At 27.0% G+C, this 19,977-nt stretch overlaps 1 protein-coding gene across 1 annotated transcript in view; it reads left to right on the top strand.

Moving 5' to 3' along the window:
• The window catches only part of LOC101237954 (probable RNA polymerase II nuclear localization protein SLC7A6OS), a 50,880-nt gene that overhangs the window by 13,514 nt on the left and 17,389 nt on the right, over positions 1–19,977 (top strand). The window contains exons 5-7 of the mRNA XM_065799806.1: positions 9,841–9,899; positions 12,209–12,369; positions 12,594–12,678. Of these exons, the coding sequence (XP_065655878.1) occupies positions 9,841–9,899; positions 12,209–12,369; positions 12,594–12,678 (305 nt within the window). The remainder of the gene's footprint in view (positions 1–9,840; positions 9,900–12,208; positions 12,370–12,593; positions 12,679–19,977) is intronic.

Below are 19,977 nucleotides of genomic sequence, written 5' to 3'. Positions count from 1 at the left end.
AGTGGAGACTAAATAGTGATTACTTTACATATCCTGTGATAGCGTTCTACAGGGTTTCTGATGCCCTTATGGTTTGAAGATAATCTACAAGGTTGAAGTGTAAAGCAACAGATGAAATATCCAAAGAAATATGAGTGCGTGCAAATAATTGAAAAAATGCAATGTTAATATTGATATAAAACTAACAGTACAGGTGCAATAACAGCAGACAGGTAAATAAATTGATTGAAGTTAAGCATCTGAACAGTAATATTGATGTAGCAATTGCAGAGGTGAATCCATTTTTACATAAAAAAACTGGTCAGTCTAGTTTGGAGTGTACAGTTTTTTTTTTAAGTCAAATGATAAATTTTGTTCATAAAGTGATATTGACAGCTATCAAAAATATTATAAGCGTGATCAAAAATTAGAAACCATGCCGGTTGATAGATCCAGCACCTATACTATAGCTAAAAAAGAGTTTTAAAGCAAATTGGGAGAATTAGATATCATGTATTATGGCGCTGAAAAGTTATTGAATCTAATTGATTGCAGACCATCAAGATTGTTGTGACCATCATCAGTGATTAACAGATATTGTGTGGAAAACTGTCAAGTTCATATTACGTTGATGAGTGCATATTAAGTTTTTATTTATAAGCTGCTTTTATAAGGAAATTGAAAGCTGCTTTTTAAAGTTAGTAGAAGTAAGAGAATACCAGGTTTAAACCAAAATACCTTAAGGCAAGAGAATATCAGTAAGATTAAAGTATAACTAAAAAGTTGACCTAAGATTGATGGACAAAATATACAGCTATAAAATTAGTATTAAAGGGTTGAGAAAACCTTATATATCAAAAATACCTTTAGGCAAAAAATGAGAAATTTTGACCTGTTGATAAAGTTTAGTTGAAACCCCCAAATGCAAAGTGCTGTACTAAGTTGCGGCCAATTGCAATAACTTAGACATTTAAAAGTAAAATGTAAAAGTGAATGGTGTTTCACATCATGTGAATCACATTAGAAATGTTTTTCAAATTATATGCCTCATTCCTCAAATCAAAATAGAAATGAGTAGAGTCAATTGTCATGAGAATGCAGAAAACTTTAATGAGCAAATTCTAAGAAATAAAGAAGAAATAATAAATATTAATTAGAAATTAACAAGGAAGATGTATCAGAAAGAAAAACATACATTCCCTTGCAACAAAGTGCTTGAGAACAGGACATACTTTAAAAATACTTTGATCGCTGTTTGTAATGACTATTTTTGAAAGTTGTTATTTATTATAAATTTTACACTAAAATTTATAAATATTAGAGGTTTATTAAATAAAAAGCAAAAGACATCCTAATATATGTAATGTTTGTTGCAAGAAAACTGCAAAAAAATAAAGAATAAAACTTAACCACAATGTTTTAAAGAAAATTTGATAAGACTGATTCTGAAAGATAAAATATTTGGTTATAATAAAACTTTAAAATATGTTTTTAATAAAGTTTTTCATTAATTTATAACCAAAATAAGGAATAAAATTTCATTAGTTAAAATTAAAAACTTTTGGAAGTACTGAGTGTTTAATTTTCTTTTTTTTTCTCTCTTCTTCTTTTCTTTTATATCTCTTACTTTTTTTCAAAACTAACTTTTCTAAAAGAAATTATGATGTTACTTTTAAGTTATGACAGGAAAGGTGTGCGATTGCACTCCAATCTCGAATGCGCATGTAATTGTTTTTTTTGAAAGCTTTTATCGTTTAATAAAAAACTAACTTCATTTAAGTTATCAAAAAGTATTTAAAAAAAAGTTTATTGAAACGCATTCGTTGTTGTCGTTGTTTATAAAATTAAGAATACATTGTTTATAAAATTAAGAATAAATTGTTTAAAAAAAATACTTATGAAATAAGTAAAAGTTTATATTTACATTTTTAAAACAACATTTTATAAAAAAAATTATTTTTTTTATATAGCAACTCTCTTTTTACATAACAACTTTAAGGTTAATTTTGCCAAATATTAACAAAGAAAATTTTAAACCAATATTTAATTTATAATAGGAGCTTAAAAGACAAACAAAATCATTTTTATCAAAAACACATTTTTATCTCAAAAATGTTTAAAAATATATAACATAATGATTTTATTCTGAAATTTTGAAACAACTATTACCAGGTAGTTATGACCATTACCAGTTAGTTATGACCATTACCAATTAGTTACGACCATTACCAGGGGTGTTGCTTTCTAACTAGTTTCGGAGAGTAGTTTCCTCTGAATTGGAAAGTGTTAGCAAATTATATGTATTTATATTGGAAAATGTTTATTTAATTATACTTTATTTATATAGTTTAACATTTTATACTTTAGTTTATATACTTAAAGTTTTTATTACTTAAAGTTTATGTACTTATAATTTATACTAGCAGAAAGCAACCCGTAATACGGGTTACGGTCGGTCTGTTACTTAATTTATAGTGGCTGTTTCCCACAATTTAAAGTAGCGAAACCTTAATTAATACCCTGTAAAAAAAACGCCTTCAAATTAAAAAATTAAACCATCTGTAAAATTAAAATAAATTAATTTACCAATTATTTAACGTTATTTGAGTAATTTACAACTGACATAGGTCATATCAGTGTATGGCAGAACCATTTTCCTAGACATTACTAAGTTCAACACAATACGTTTTTAGTTACTGACACAAAATAATAACACTTCATCATGCTTTAAATTGACGAAAAATTAAAGCTAAATTCTTGTTATATTTTTTATAACATGAACTTTAATTAATAAGATTAATAAGAAGTGAAGGTAAATTATTCATGAGTTATTAATTTTTTGGTATCCCCTTGATACATGTTTCTTTAAAAAAGGAAATTGTCTTTAAAACGTTAAATGCACACAACTAAATAAATTTATTATAAATAACTAAGCAATTGAGTACAAATACGTTTCAAACAAAAAAAAGTTAATTTACAATCAAACATGTGTATAACAAATTGTAAAAAATATGTAAACTTTGATCTTTTATAATGCATTAATGCGTCATATGACAAACCTAAAATAAAAATTGTAACAGATAAGTAGACATAAAAAAGAAAAAACAAAACAAAAAAAACTGGAAAAACAAAACAAAAAAAAACTGAAAAAAACTGGAAAATTTACCTGCTTTTCGGTAGCCTGTTGTCATACTTAAACTGCTGTTATGATGCAGCTTGTCGGTGTTGTTTTATGACGTTATTTCATGTTGGCTTTTAGTAAACTTTAGTTAAATTTAAAAGACATTACAATAGATTTAAAATATTTTAATTAAAAAGCAAAAAAACAAATGCTTGAAGGAGCCAAACTAAAAACATTAAAGATAAAAAATCAAATAGAGATAAATTTCATTTATATAGCTAAATAGTCTTGGCTTATAGTAAATTTTAAAAGCAGTGTTTTCAATAAATTAAACTACCAATTAATTATTTTTAACAAATAGAATTTAGCATCATATTATGATGATTGGGTAATGAATCAATTTAACTATATTTAAGTTTAATTGGTGAAAAACAAATAAAATTTTAATTAAAAAAGACAAAAACAAACCAAATATACAACAATATATTATAAAAAAAAATTACAAATTAAAAAAAAAATTAAAAAATTAAAAAAAAAAAAAAATCACTGAAGAAAAAGCGGCAACAAAAAAGTTATAAATATCTTCACTGATAGAAGACATTTACAACTTTTTGGTTGCTGTTTTTTCTTCGGTGTCTCCCAACACCCCGGTATGGATGAGCCCTCCATTTAAAGCATGGCTCATCCATTCCGCCATTATTTCGTTACTTATTGAAGGACCTCTCCGAGAGAGGCCCTGGGTGTTGGGAGCGATATCTTTGGTATTGCTCAAATGTTTACGACTCTAAAATTACAAATAGAAGGATATAATAAAAATTAAAAATATTTACAATTTTTTTTAATCAAAATATAAAGCATAACCTCACCATTTTCACAGGATGAAGAGAGATGCTAAAAACAATAATAATATAAAAAAAGTAAATTAAAAAGGGTTAAACTTGTGAAAAATTTAATTTTAATAAAAATATGAGTAAAATCCAAACAGTTTAAAAATGTCATATTTATATTAAATAATTCACCTATTGCACATATTTCTCCATAAAAAAATATATAAAATATAAAGCACAGCCCTACCAGTAATGCTTCTACCAGACTCTAAAGACAAAAAATATACCTCAGAATATTTGATAGAATAATATTTACATATAAATAAATATATAATTATAATTTTTTTTACCTATTCCCCTCATTTCTTCCATGAAGTTGTCTAAGTAAGAAAAAAGATAACTGAAGCTACAACTAACAAAAACTAAACTAAAATTAACTATAAACTAAACCAAAACTATAAACTAAAATAAACTTTAAATTTTAATATCTGTACCTCAGAAGACAAAGGTCTGTTATCCAGTTTTTTTTGAAAATGAGTTATGTATGAGACCTTTTTAGTTTTTTCAGTATCTACACGGTATAAAGACTGTTTTCCTACAACAATGTGAAACAAAGTTTGGTCAATATAAAGGATCTGGTGTCCCCACAATGTTCAAAGGAAAAACGTCTGTAGTTCAGAAATGACTTTTCACTTTTTTTAACTTTTTATTTTTGTCAAAATTATATTTCACGTGCCTCAAGACAAATTAAATAAAACACGAAAAAAATAACATAAATTTAACCATCAAGAATAAGCCAATGAAGACTAATTATTTTACTATTTACTCTCTCCTGGATAATTTCTAAAATGTGACAAAATCTAAGATGCAAAGGATTGTCAGGTTCACAAAAGTTCAGAATAGTTGAAAACAACTGTCTAATTTGCTTTGGCATACGTGTTAAAACCGCCTCAGAAAGAGTATTCTGCCATTCAGTGTCATCTTGCAACAAACCTTTCAAAACACATGCTTCACAAAATGTTTCAAGGACAATACCATTAACAGTACGCACATCCTCCCAAGATGTTGCACCTTTTGCTTGCAAAAGTAACAGTCTAAGAAAAAATAATTCTCCAGTTGGATTAACTTTATACATTCTTACTATCACCTTATTACCACCCCTTTGTCTAACCTTCCATTTACAATGTTTATCATCAAATATAAAGTGATAAGGAATGTCTACATATGAATAGTAATGTGCTCTTTCATTTTCAGTATTTAACTTAAACCATGCCGTTAGGTGCAAAAAATTAAAAAAAAAAAACGTTGTAAACCCTCTGTTGCAAACTTAAAAATTATTTCTTCAAAAAAAATTATTAGTAAACGTTTTTTTCAAAAATTCACAAAACTTTACAATATTTCATTCTTCTATACCACATTAATACATTATCTGGTAAATCTAAAATAAAAAATGTAATGAATAAGTAAATAAATAAGAAAAACATTACATACAAAAAATGAAAATCAATGCACCTTATAGAGAAAAGCTGTTGTGATTTACCAGAGTAGTAGTAAAATATTATTATTTCATGTTAGCTTTTACAAAATAATTTATGCTGGAACATCATGATTCCAATATATTTATAGCAAAATCATGTAGTAAACAGCGCTAAATACAAAAAATCAAATTGAGATAAAACAAATTGTATATATAGCAAAATAATTTGTGTTGGCTTTTAGTGAATGATTAAAAGCAGTGATTTTTAATAAAATTACCTATTAACCATTTTTAACAATAGACACCAACATGAAGATAAGCCAACTGTCTATCAACTCAAAAGATAACAAAAAACATCACAGCAACAACACACAACAATAGCACACACCATAAGTTAATATAATATGTTTATAACATAACTTAAGTAAGATAACATTCATATTTAACAGAACATAAGTAACAACATTAAGCAAAATGTTATTAAAATACATTATTATGTATTTTTTGACACTAAACACTATCGTGTAACCCTCTGTTATAAGTACATCACTTGGCTGGCAAAGTTGACAAATCTTACTCTACATGTTTACAAAGTCACAGCACTTTGAAACAACATAATATAAACATATGTACCAACTTTAAACACAATAAATGTGTTTAAATATGTATATAAGGTTAAATATATACATTTATCTTATATACATATTTAAACACAATTATATAACACATATTGACACATACACAAACAATAAAAAAACATTCTACATTATTATATAAACACATTGATAAAACAACTATAAAGCACTTATGACCACATACACATACATATCAATAAAGCATAAATACAATCAATAAACGTGTACAAACAAAAATTTTAAAAATGACGCGAGAAAATTTAAAAAGATTCAAAATAAACAAAATATATATTTACAAACAATACTCATTACCTTTTTTTTTCTTTATAAGAACTGTAATCCTCATAACAAAATTTAACCTTTACATGCAATAACATGTGACATACCATGTCAGTGTTGGCACAAAATTTTAATTTAATTTTTCTAAATTTTCTAAAAAAGAACAAAAATAGTTAATAGCATCACAGAAATTTCAAAGTAGTAATAACCATTTTATGAAAATAGCATTACTATAACTTTAAATAACATCCATACCCCTATTTTCCTTCTAAAAAATAAAATAATAAAACTGCTAAAAGAAAAGCTAAAACAAACAAAATATAAACGATTTAAAAAATTAAAATCCTTTCTACTTAAAATACTTGCTACTTCATCTAATGAAAATTTAAATCCTTTCTACTTTATCTAATAAAAATGTATATACAACTATTTTATATACTTAATTCAATTTGAATATGATCTTAATGATGATTATTTATCTTAGTATGATTCTTTATGTAATATATCTAAACTAATAATTAGGTTTCATAAGGAAAAAAGTTTCAACTCGATTAAGAGATCTTTCTCCAATAACCGCGTACATTTTTGAGAACGCGTTCTCAGCATAACTAATAAAACGACATTAAACATTAAACGTTAAACATTAGTTAAAAAAACATTAAACGTTAAACATTAGTTAAAAAAACATTAAACGTTAAACATTAGTTAAAAAAACATTAAACGTTAAACATTAGTTAAAAAAACATTAAACGTTAAACATTTAAAACGTTTAGTAGTATTAATATTAAGAAGATACTTTACATAGTTTAAAGGCAAAAAAAAAAAAGAAAGTTTCCAACTTTCTGGGAAGTGGAAATGGATTGAATTCAATCTATTTCCAATTTCCGTAAAGTGGAATGTATTTAAAAATTAATCACTTTCTTTAGGTTTTTACATTACTTTAAATTAATAATATTACTATTAATTAAATTTGACCTTACTTCCGTACAATTTCTAATTACTTCCCATTGCAAAAAAAAGTCAAAAAAAAAATTTAAAAGATTTTTTTTTTTTAATTTTTTTTAATTAATAAGGTTTCTTTTTCACAAATAGTTGATTATAGATAGGGCTTCTATTTGCACTCCTAAAAAATATCATAAATCTTAAGCATTTAGATGAAAGACTACTTTTTTCATTTCTTTGAATAAAGTTTGCTTCACTGAAAGCAGATTCTACTGCGACAGTAGATGCTTGTGTAATGCAACAGTAGATGCTTGTGTGATGCAATACTTTCAAACTGCACTAGCTAACATAGGGAAACCTGATGAATTTTTTTTCCAAATTTGACTAAAACTTAAAGGACTTAGGGAAGCCTCCTTTCTATTTCTCCCAGTAAACGTTTATCTTGTGAGATCACTACCGTTTTTGGCGTGTAAAATAATCACCTAAGACCAAGGATAATTTAATAAGGTTTCCTTAAATGCATTAAGAAGACATTATTGTCACACACAATCATTATTGTATTCTATTACTCAAATAAGTTATAGGAAGTGAGATTGCAGTTTATTTGGCGTTTGAAAAATATTTATTTTGAATTCGATTTAAAAAGAAAAAATAGTAAAAAGAAAAAAATCTATTTTCACAATACCAGCCTTAGTTTATGTTATAATTTTTTTTTTTTTGCTTTGGCGTTAAAGTAAGAATTCTTTAAAATTAAATAATTAAATTCTATTTAAGTATATAATTTAAAAAAAATTATTAAGTCATCAATGGTAATAAATATATTTATTTTTTAAAATTAAGAATAAACCGGTTTAATTTTTTAGCTTAACTGCCCTAGTCAAAAAGTCCTATAGGATCTTATAAGAATTTGGATTAAAAAAATTTTAGATTTCAACCCCATTAAATTAAAATACATTAGTTATAATGTGCTTATAGTTATCAAAGTTTTTTTTTTTTGTTTGCTCCAAAATCCTATAAAGGTCCTATAAAACTTTTTGGCTAGGGTGAGTTGCGTTGTTCTGTTATAAGTGTGCAAATAGTTCAGTTCAAAGGATAATAGAGATACTTATGTATAAACGTCTTTGCATAATCAACCCAGCACGTTGCATAATCAAGCCAGCACGTTTAACAAATAGTAGAGGTGGTTGTCTTTCCTAATTTTACATTAAATGGAAAGAGATTAAAAAGTGTTGGGAAGTAAGGTTGAATTTAATTAATAGTAATATTATATTACTAATATCATATAAAAACCTAAAGAATGTGATTAACTTAATATTTTGAATTCAATCTATTTCCATTTCCCGGAAAGTTGGAAACTCATTAAAATTGAACTTTTTTTTATGGCAAATATGTATAAAATGAAACAATTTATTTTTCATTATAAAAACATGGATTATTTAAAACATCTCCATTTTCTCGGAAGGAAAGCGAAATCGAACACTCCTAGGAACCATTACTAGGTAAAACCAATAACTATAAGTTTATTAAAAACTTTTAAGTACATTTCAATGGTGTGTGCTTTACATTTCATGGTAATGGGGGGGGGGGACAGTTTTTAATATTTTATTACTTATTTTGTCCTGATAATTATTTTTCTCTAATAATTATATATTTAGTAATTTAATTGCTAATAATTTTTTTGATCTGTATAATTACTGTAAACTATAATTGCTGCAACAATTCTGTTGCAGCAGTTATCAAATGCGGTGGTAGAGTACTTGCTTTGTAAGGTTATGGTATGCTTTATTTGTTTGTTCATGCAGCATTTGTATTTTTATACTATTAATTTTATGAAATTTTATATATTTTACATATTTTTACTAAAAACTTTATATTTTATTTATATATTGATATTTTATTAAAGTAGTTCTATTATCAAATGAATTTTTCAACTACTATCAAAAATAATGTTATAAACATGATCAAAAATTAGAAACCATGTCAGTCAATAGATCTAGCACCTGTAAAATGGGTAAAAAAGAGTTTTAAAGAAAATTTGAAGGCCATGGATATCATGTACTATGGCACTGAAAAGTTATTGAGTCTAGTTTAAAAAAAAGATAATAAAAAGATACTTTTAAACTTATTTTTAAAAAAATTTTAAAAATAAATTTAAAATTAAATTTTTAGTAATAGATTTTTCTTTCAAAATCTTAAACTGACCTCTTTGATCAAATCTTTGTTTACATAATATTTTGCTTAAATTACTTGGTTTACATAATATTGTGTTTAAATTACTTTTTTTACATAATATTGTGTTTAAATTAATGCATAAACTCCTAGTTCTCTTTCTTATATTGGAGAGTTCCACTGTCTCCCCCACTCTCTCCCCTAATAGCCTAAAATTATTTATTTTGCATGGTCTGAACCAATAAAAAATTCCACATCAACATTTAGTTTTTAGCAAACATTTAATAAACAGGCTGCTAAATAAATCTAACTGATACTAAAGATCATGAATTGTTTGTATTATAAGCCTACTCAAAATTATTTAGATAAAAATTATTATTACAATAGTTACTTTAACTAACTTTTATTTAGGGAAAGCATCATATATCCAGATTTAAACTAATCTCAAGTCGTAGAAATCAAGACAAACTGTGAGTACAGTTTTCATATATTATATGAAAATTATAAGATTCTTATAAAAATGTTATAAAATTTGCATAACATTTTTATAAGAAGTATTGTTTTGTTGAAAAATAAATTTTTTTATGATAGTACTTGTTTCTAAATTGGTGTTATACCTAACAACTGCGTGTAGTCTCTAATATATATTTATATTTTTAACTTGAACACTATTTAGATTTCATAAATGTGAAAATGAATGAAAATTTTTTGTCTATTTACTAAAAATGCGTGTCTAATTGTTTGTCAACTAACGGGTGCTTATTTTATCTTTTAATGTAAATTAAGTAGATACTGATGCCTTTTGATAGTTTGAGGTATCTTTTGTACAGAAAGTTTAGTTTATTTTGTTTTCTTTACATTTTTGCCTTGATTTTTTAAGAAATTTTAACTAAGGTGCTATGATCTGTTCTGGTAATATTGTGATTTAAGAGTTATGGTTGAAGGCTAAAATTTTGCTATTTTGTATTTAAGTTCATTTGTGTTTGAAAAGTGGTATCAATTTTTTGAAAACTCATTAAATATGGTATCGTTGCGGTTCTAAAAATAGGTTTGATAAACTTTTGGCAAAGCTTTCTGGGATTGGATTGCGGACAAACAAAACAAAATGCTAAGAAACTTACTACCAATTCTAAAGAAAATGTGCATAAAAGTTATTAGGACTTATTCTTATCAGATTTTTGCAGCCCTGAGCATTTGCCACCTGGTGTAATTTAAAAAAAATAGTAATAACTGAAGATTCGATGACAAACTTGGAAAAAAGGATAAAAGAAAGATAAAGCTTTTGAAATTATATATTTAAACAAAGAGTTTACATCTTGTAGATTTACTTGTCGAAAATAATGAAAGTAATATTAACAAATTGTGCAAATAATATGTATAATCATCATAACAAAGAAATTTGTAAACTCTTTATTATTTTCTGATATAAATACAGAATTGTTGATTTTAATACTGGAAATAGCCATGATTTTATTGTTATTTTTTTGTATCAGTTAGTATTTCATTATATGAACATGAAAAGTATAATTTTATCGCTTTAATGAATCTCAGTTTTTTAATTTTATAACTTTCTTAGACCAGCAAATTATCAACTCAAATTTCAGCTCAAGCAAATTTCAGCTTTTTGCAAATTTCAGCTCAAGGAGTTAAAACAAAATCTTAATATTTATCTTTAAAAAAGCATAAGCATGTTTCAAATTTTATATCAGTGTAGCATTAGTGACGTGGCTTCATTTCAGAAGTGTGGAATTATGGAGTTTATTAACTTTCAAGATTGCTTTCTTGTCTATAAAAAGACTTGCTTTTACAGAAACAAACAACTATTTATACTGCGCTATTTTTAAGCTATCAAAAAGAATTGTAAAAAGCACAAGTTTATTTTGAACAAATCAATGTTAGATTTATTATCAATTTAGATTCAAATTAAAACAAACATTTCAATCAAAAGTTTGGATTATTTGATGGAGTAATGCTTTATTTATTGGCACTAGCATCTTAATTAGTTTATGTTACTTCATAATTTGTAAACTTTTAACAATGCTTGTGTGCTTGACTATCTTTGTAAAATTTCAATTTTGTTTTTACAAGTTTTTTTATTTTGCTTTTTTTTTTGATAATTGCAATTTTTTGTCTATGTTTATATAAAGATTCCTTTGTGTCATTCTTATACAAGTACTTATACAAGAAAAAGTTAATTTAAAAAGAATAAAAACCATTTTGAATAAAATTTTTTATAAACTTATGAACTAAATATATTTTTAAGTTTTTCCTTTTAAAAATATCATTTTAACAGTCAATGGTGCTTAATATGAAGGAGGGGTAATTAGTTCACTTTTGGAAAATATATCCACCCTGAGCGTATTAAGATTCATTTAATTCGTTCGTTTATGAAGTTTCACTAATTGACAAAGCAAACTATCTACTGATAATAATAAAAACTTGAAGAAGCCGAGCTTTAAAATGTCAATTTTAAACTAACTGATCAAAACAAAAACTTTCATTGTAATCTTAAAAAATCACAAACACTAAATAAGAATTCAAAAATTTATTGAGAGTTTGTATTGAAAACTGAATTACTTATATCATTGTTGTTGTACATTTTTGAGTTGTTTGTCCGCATTTTGATCCCAGACTCCTTAGTTTTAATTTATTTAATATATGCATGACGAAAGCCAAACAGTACCCTATTGAATTTCTTCACAGAATGCATCATATAAAGTGTTATATGATATATTATTATATTTTAAACAATTTTCAGTAATTTTTTTTTTACATTTAGTTCAGAAAAATGTGAATCCGATTGCGAGAAAAATTTTGAAGTTTTTGATATTGTTTCTGATGCATCTTCCTTATCTATTGATAATTCAGTTGTAGAAGATAGTGATGACATACTTTGCAATTCTGTTAAAATGATCCGACATAATTTAATCATTGAAAATGGTATAAATTTTTTTTTTTTGTTAGTTTAAATATTTTTTAGATTTTAAAGTCTAGAAAAATTCTAGATATCTAAAGTCTAGAAAAGGTTTATTTTATTTCTAGAAAACACAAGTCAAGTTAACTGACCTTGTAAATTGTAATTTTAAAAGTCATAAATAAAATTAAGCCAACTGTTTATTTGATTGTTTGTAATTAATTTTATTGTTCATGATTTATAATTCTAGAAAATACTAATGAAATTAAACAAACTGACTATGTGTATGATTTATACTTTGCACCTGAGGAGATTCAACGCTCTGACAATGAATTGTAAGTTTTTTACATTTTTAATTTGATAAAGGTTTTTTAAAAGTGTTGCATAATAAATGAACAACATTCAACAGAAAGAACCAACTGAGGATTTGGCATATTATGAAATTTTATCACCAAATTGTTGAATTCAATATTCAACAATATGTTTATCAGTAAGAAACCAACTGCAATATCCACTGCTAATGTGTTATAATGCAATTTTAAAATATTGATTTTGTATGCCTTTCAGTTATAAATTATTTTTTTTTTATGTCATCATTTCAGTTAGAGATTTTTGTAGTTAGTTCATTTTTGTTGAATGTTGTCCAAATGGGGTTTAGGTTGTTATTATCCAAAAATAATACAAACATACTCATATGTAGTATACACACATATTCATGTATAGTATACGCGCATACCAAGTCACTCATACTCATTTTATCAAGACACACATACTATATTAGGGTGTCCTGTTTCTGCATTTTTTTTTAATTTTGAGTTAAACTTTTTATGTGAGGTGTATATTCATATAGAGAAAGCACAGTTACCTAATTTGGGTAAATTGTAGTTTTTGCGCCTATTTTTCAACATTTTTTAAAAATTTCACTTTAAGTTTTTTAAAATTCATTTGAGGACTTTTAGTATGTTATTTTTTACTAAGTAACGTATTACAGGTAAAAAAACTGAAAAAAAAATATTTAGGGGTCACTCAGTATCAAATTTGGTCATTTTGCCAATATAGTGTCAATCTATGACCTTTCACTGCTGTTTGTTAATCTGTCAGCAAGAATATACTTAACTCGATAAAAACTGATTAGAAAATCATTCTTTAACTTAATAATTTGTTCAGATAATTAATATACTAAAGTTAAGATAGCACATACTTAAGAATACAATGTACAAACAAACTTTTTAAAAAAAATTTATTTAAAAACAATTAAAAGTTTTATAGGAATTTCCTTAAAAAATTCCCATAAAATTTTTTTGTATATTTCCAGGCAAATCAAAAATACTATTAACTTATTACTCTATATGTCTATATATCTATTATGGTAACATAATGTTATTAATTGTTAATTTTTACCAGAGTTTATTGATTTTTAAGTTAGCAAGCAATTCAAAACAGCTAGCTGTAGTACTTGTATTACTTCAATTTCAAATTTTCAAGTGTATTAGTTCAAAAATGGAAAAGTTTAGAGTTGGGAACAACTTTACTCACAAGAAAAGATCATCAAGGTAAATTTAATGGATTTGGTCTCGAAAAAAAGTTTAGTTGTTGGTTTAAAAAGTTACTCATCAACATCAAAGTTGCTCTTTTTTTAAGAATATATTTTCACCTCTGAGAAGTTGACAATGTTAGTGGAAAATTGATTGTTTTAAACACGCGATGTTTTTAACACAGTTTTAATCAAGCTTAAAAATATTTGGGGGAGAACAGGAGTTCCAATCAAGCCATAGCACATGGTACATTATCTAAAAGAAGTCGAAATATTGTTACAAGTGAAGAAGTTGGGAAAATTATTGGCAAGGACGATAAAAACAAAAAAAGCTTAGATGACAAGTTTTACCCAAGGCCACCAAAAAAATAGATTGCCAGTCCTTATTTCTCATTTGAATCCAAAAATGCTGACTGAATCGTTTGCTGAAATTTCCAATTGCTTATGCCTCAGTATTAGAGATACAATGGCCATTAAAGCAAAAATATTTAAAGGTGTTAGTGCTTTCCTTAAACAGTTTACTATTTCAAAATTGGATATTCATTGTCAATAAAAGAAAGAGCAAGAAAATCAATTTCATTAATTAAAAAATAAATATAAATGCAACAGTCCACTTCATCCATGCGGTCACTGCGATAGCAAACTTGTTTCATCGCTTAGCGGTATAATTATTCAGACATTGCTTTAATACATAGTATAATAATCTTTAGAAAATTTTTATTTTTCACAGGAAAGAATGAGGATAGTGTCGCTATTCTTGCAAGCGGATGGGATGGTTTCACTGAAGGAACAAATCCCAAAGTTTTTGGGATTCCTACAATTCCAAATGCTACTGATGTAGCCCAGAAATATCAGTTTATCAACCATTTTAAATCATGAAAGCTGCAATTACAACTAATTGCTTTTTGCTTCGACACAGCAACTAGTAACACTGGCTGGAGGCCAGGATGTGCTCCTTTAATTGAGAAGGAGATTGATTGTGCATCTTTATGTGCTTCTTGTCAGCACAACAATTATGATTTGCATATTGAACACGTCTGGAAGGCAGTTATTGGAAACCATAGTAAGCCAATCAAGTCGCTACTTAAAATGCTTCAGGATTACTGGGACTCAGTTTTCCATGAAAAAATAGATATTATTAAGTTTGAGTTTCCTGCACCGAGATGACCCGATCCATTGTCAAGCAAAAATTATCTTTAAATGGGCCAGCAGTTGTCTACAAAAGAGTTCATTTTCAAGAGAAGATTATCAGAAACTTATTGAACTGTTAATTGTTTATCTCCGCAGAAATTTACAAGATGAAAGGATTTTTTGGATTAAGAAACCCGGAGCTTATCGTCATGCTAGATTCAAGCACAATGAGCTATACTTCTTTAAGTACATAATAGTGGACCAACAAATTAACTAGCTCGACCAACACCATAAGCTTAAGGAAATAGCGGGTTTTATTGCACTTTTCCAAGCAAAAGCTTTTTTGCCATGTTGAATTTCCATCATTGCACCAAATGTTGATTGCCAGTATATCACTGACATGCAGTGGTATTGCAAATTTGACAGTACAGTGGCGGACACCGCACTCCATTTGTGTTGCAGGCATCTTTGATATTTAACTCAACAGTTAGTTGTCTTCATCTTGTTTGATGAATCTATTCCAGTGATCGAAAAATCTACCGCAGATTTGAAATTGTTTAACTTCAAAAAAAAAAATTAAGCTTGGAAAACCAGTATTTCCACAAATTGGACTGGATAAAGTTCTTAACTTTGTGTCGCTGATTGAACTAGATTCCTGGCTACTGTTTGATATACTTAAAATGAAACCTAATTAAATGGATTGGTTGCAACTACCTGTTGAACATTGAACAAAGATAAAGAACTATAACTACATTAAGAAAGTAGTCAAGTTTTTAGAAGTGGTTAATGACTGCGCTGAACAAGGAGTCAAGCTGATCCAAGATTTCAAAAACAAAATTAAATATCCAAAGCAGCTACAATACATATCATTGAGAACCATTGCAAATGGGTGTCTCTCATTAGAAAAAAGGAAAACTTATATAAAACATAATTTTTTTTTTTACTTTTGTTTTATAAACAATTTTGTATGTTAGTAGCATATTATTTCAGTCTTGTGTGACCCCTAAATATTTTTCTTTTAGCCCAGTTTTTTACCTGTAATAGGTTACTTAGTGATACTAAAAGTTCTCGAATGAATTTTGAAAAACTGACAGTGAAATCTTTAAAAATGTTCAAAAATAGGGGTGAAAACCACAGTTTACCCAAATTAGGTAACTGTTCTACCTCTAAGTAATGTTTGATTGTCCCAAAACTTTACAATAACTATTTTTGAATGATTATGCACCTCGCATAAAAAGTTTATCTCAAAGTTTTAAAAAAATGCGGAAACGGGACACCCTAATACTCATATTATCAAGGCATACTCATTTTTAGCAAAAGTAATAAGAATATGATTAATTACACTATTTTGTTTTCATATTATGTAGATAAATAAAAATAAAAAAATCTGTTAGACCTACATATCCAGATAAATTCAAAATTTGCCATTATCAATTAGCAGTGTATATTGGAAAAAAAAATTTATAAAAGTATTTATTAAGTATATAAAAGGTGCTGAGAACTAGATTGTTTTAATTATTGGTTACGAGATCAATAAAAGAAACTCTTAAACAGAAAAATAAACAAGGTTGGTGCGCAGAGAAACAGGTTCAAAACTGTATGGCTGACTCTCGCATCAGAATTTATATATATATATATATATATATATGTAAATATACATATATATATATATATATATATATATATATATATATATATATATATATATATATATATATATATATATATATATATATATATATTTATATATATATATATATTTACATATATTTATATATATATATATATATTTATATATATACACACATATACATATATATATATATACATATATGTATGTAAATTATGTTAGTGTATTTTACAAATAGAGTGCTCAATGTTCTTAAAGAACAGAGCAATAATTAATTAGTAAAAAACACTTATCTAACTTTTATCTTCGACTTGGAGTTTCACCATTGCTGGATCATCAGGAAGAGTATACATATATGTATATATATATATATATATATATATATATATATATATATATATATATATATATGTATATGTATATGTATATGTATATATATATTAGGGTGGTTTTTTTTAAAATGGACATTTTTAAATCGCACAACCTCTTATTTGGTAAGGTCTGATATCAAAAGTATATAGTTAAAATTTTTTTGCAAACTGAAAATGGAAAGTGGTCCCCAAAACCCTATTTCGGAACCCTAAATTGACCAAAATTTGTCTAATACCTTAATCTTGTAATTCTATTTTTATTTCATACAAAATACTGCTATAAATTGATCTAAAATAATATAAAGTATTAGAATGTTACAACATAGATAGTTCACAGAAGACTGGAAAGTACAACCAAATTTACCCCCTTAGCATTATTTACCAAAAATCGCTCCAAAATGCATATTTTGATTTCATTATTGAAAAATGAAGGGAAAATAGGGGGGAGGGGGTATCATATAATTATATATACTAAATTTCTATTATATTATTTCTATAATAGTAAAAAAGTATAAAAATATTACTTAAGAAGATGGCTGCTTCAGAGAAGGCAACACCCTCAACTACAAATGTTTGGCTAGTTGTTCATATTCTCTCAACAATAGATGGGCCGAGTCAGTTGCCAACAAGTGGTGTTGCCCTAAGTAGAGTTTTTTATGAAATGATAATCAAAAAGTCAACTCTTTCAATACCCTGCAACACAGTTGCAGATGAAGTTATGATTTTCTGGTTTAAAGCTAATATTCCAACTATAGCAAAGCCTCATATAGTTGCTAAACTTAAAAGTATTCACAAGCAACATGTCCAAGTGTCTAAGCACAGAAGTAGAAAATCAGCAACTCAACATAGCTATCAAGAAAAATTCACTGCCAAGATCAATCCACTTTTTGATATTGCCCATGGTGAATGGGATTGTCTCATCAAGATAAATGAAGATAAACAATTTCTGATAGACCAGAGAGGTTCCCGAAAGATGTTAATGACATCAGAAGACTTGATGTATAAGAAAGCAGTTGTTAAATACAGAAAATACAAGCTTGAAGAAAAAAGGCGCTTTGAACAACATAAAGAAAGATTATATCTACAGATACATTAATGGATTGCAATTCAGATTACTCTTTGGATGAAAATTCTGACTGCGATATGTCAATTCAAACACAAAAAGCTTTTAATCGTCCAAATAATTCAAAACATTCTACTATGGGCACTAGTCATCTCTCGATTACAGTATCCAAATGTTGTATTCTTGACAATCAACTCTTTCATGCAGCATTAGACCGAACAAAAATAACATCACGACAAGCAATGATGGTTGTCACACCAGCCCTAGCTGCAATCAGTATTGATGTAAATAAACATTTTCACGTTCCACTCTAATGGAAGCTCGAACTACATCCCGTGAATCTCTTGCAATAGCAGTAAGAAAAAATTTTCAACCCTTGGTTCCACTAGTTGCTCATTTTGATGGTAAAGCGTTGTTGAATTTTGTTAGAACCAGATGTGAATGTCTGCCAATTGTTGTATCTGGCTTGGATATTGAGAAATTAATAGGGATCCCTGAGATACCTGCTGGTACTGGCGCTCTAATGGGACAAAAGGTAGTTGAGTTCATTCATGAATGGCCTGGCGTTGAGGAGCATCTTGCAGGTCTTTGCTTTGACACAACTGCAAGTAATACAGGAAGTCATAATGGGGCAATAACTCTCATACAGAAGTCAATGAATCGAAGAGTTTTGTTTTTAGCCTGTCGACATCATATTCTTGAAATCTGTGCAAATGCAGTGTTTGATGCGTTTTTTGTTTCAAAAGGACCAAACATTGAACTTTTTGGTAGAGTGAAATCCCAGTGGGAGCTAATAGAAAAACCAAAATTTGAACCACTTGAAAGTGATAAAAGCGGAGCTGGATGCCTTAAGTTTGAAAAAGAGTGGCTTGTATCTCGAAAATCCAATGTGGTGGAAAATTTGAAAAAATACTTAAAGGAAACGCAACGTGATGATTATAAAGAATTTGGAAGACTAGCTCTTCTCATTTTGGGAGAAAATAATGATACAACAACTATTTGCATTCCTGGGGCTTACCAACGTGCAAGATAGATAGCTAAAGGTATATACTATTTAAACATTTTTGGTTTTTGTCATCAGTTAAATATCACAGAGAAAGAAATAGGGATTTTAAGAAGAATATGTCTTTTCATAACCACAATATATGCATGTTTCTGGTTTTCAGCACCTCTCACAACAGAAGCACCAATAAATGATCTCCTTTTTAAAGTAATGGAGAACTATTGTCAAGTTGACAGCAAAGTTGCAAATGGTATTTAAGTGAAGATCTAGTTGCTCTCCCATTATTCAGTGATAAAATTTCTGTTAAAGAGAAAATGGATATTGTAAATGTCTTATAAAAAGAACCATTACCAGGTGACAATAGAAGACTTGCTCCAAACAATTTATACATATGATTTATACATTCTCTAAACTTTTTATAGCTAACTTTGTTACACAATGCTCAATGAACTTGTTTGACTCTCTCAATCTACCAAAAGAATTCTTGACATCTTCTCCTAAAACTTGGGCTAATCGTGATGACTACAAGTTTGCTTGTTAGATAGTTTGTGCCATGAAAGTGGTTAATGACTGTGCAGAACGGGCAGTTAAATTGGCCACTGACTTTAATGAACTTTTGACAAAAAATGACAATCAATGTCAGCTTCTCTACCAAGTAGTTGAGTATCATAGAAAACATTTTTCACCTAAAGCTACAAAGAAATAGTTAAGCCATAATCATTCCAAATAACAACAATTTAATCTATTCAAATATGCATATATATATATATATATATATATATATATATATATATATATATATATATATATATATATATATATTACAATAATAATATTAATATATGGTTATTGTTTTTCTGTTATATTTTAGTTTAGTTATATGTCAAGGTTTGATTAAATTA

Source organism: Hydra vulgaris, chromosome 06 (genome assembly GCF_038396675.1).
Source record: "Hydra vulgaris chromosome 06, alternate assembly HydraT2T_AEP".
Taxonomy (NCBI): Eukaryota; Metazoa; Cnidaria; class Hydrozoa; order Anthoathecata; family Hydridae; genus Hydra; species Hydra vulgaris.
The sequence above is the reverse complement of the archived record's forward strand: the minus strand, read 5'-3'. Positions and strand labels throughout refer to the sequence as shown.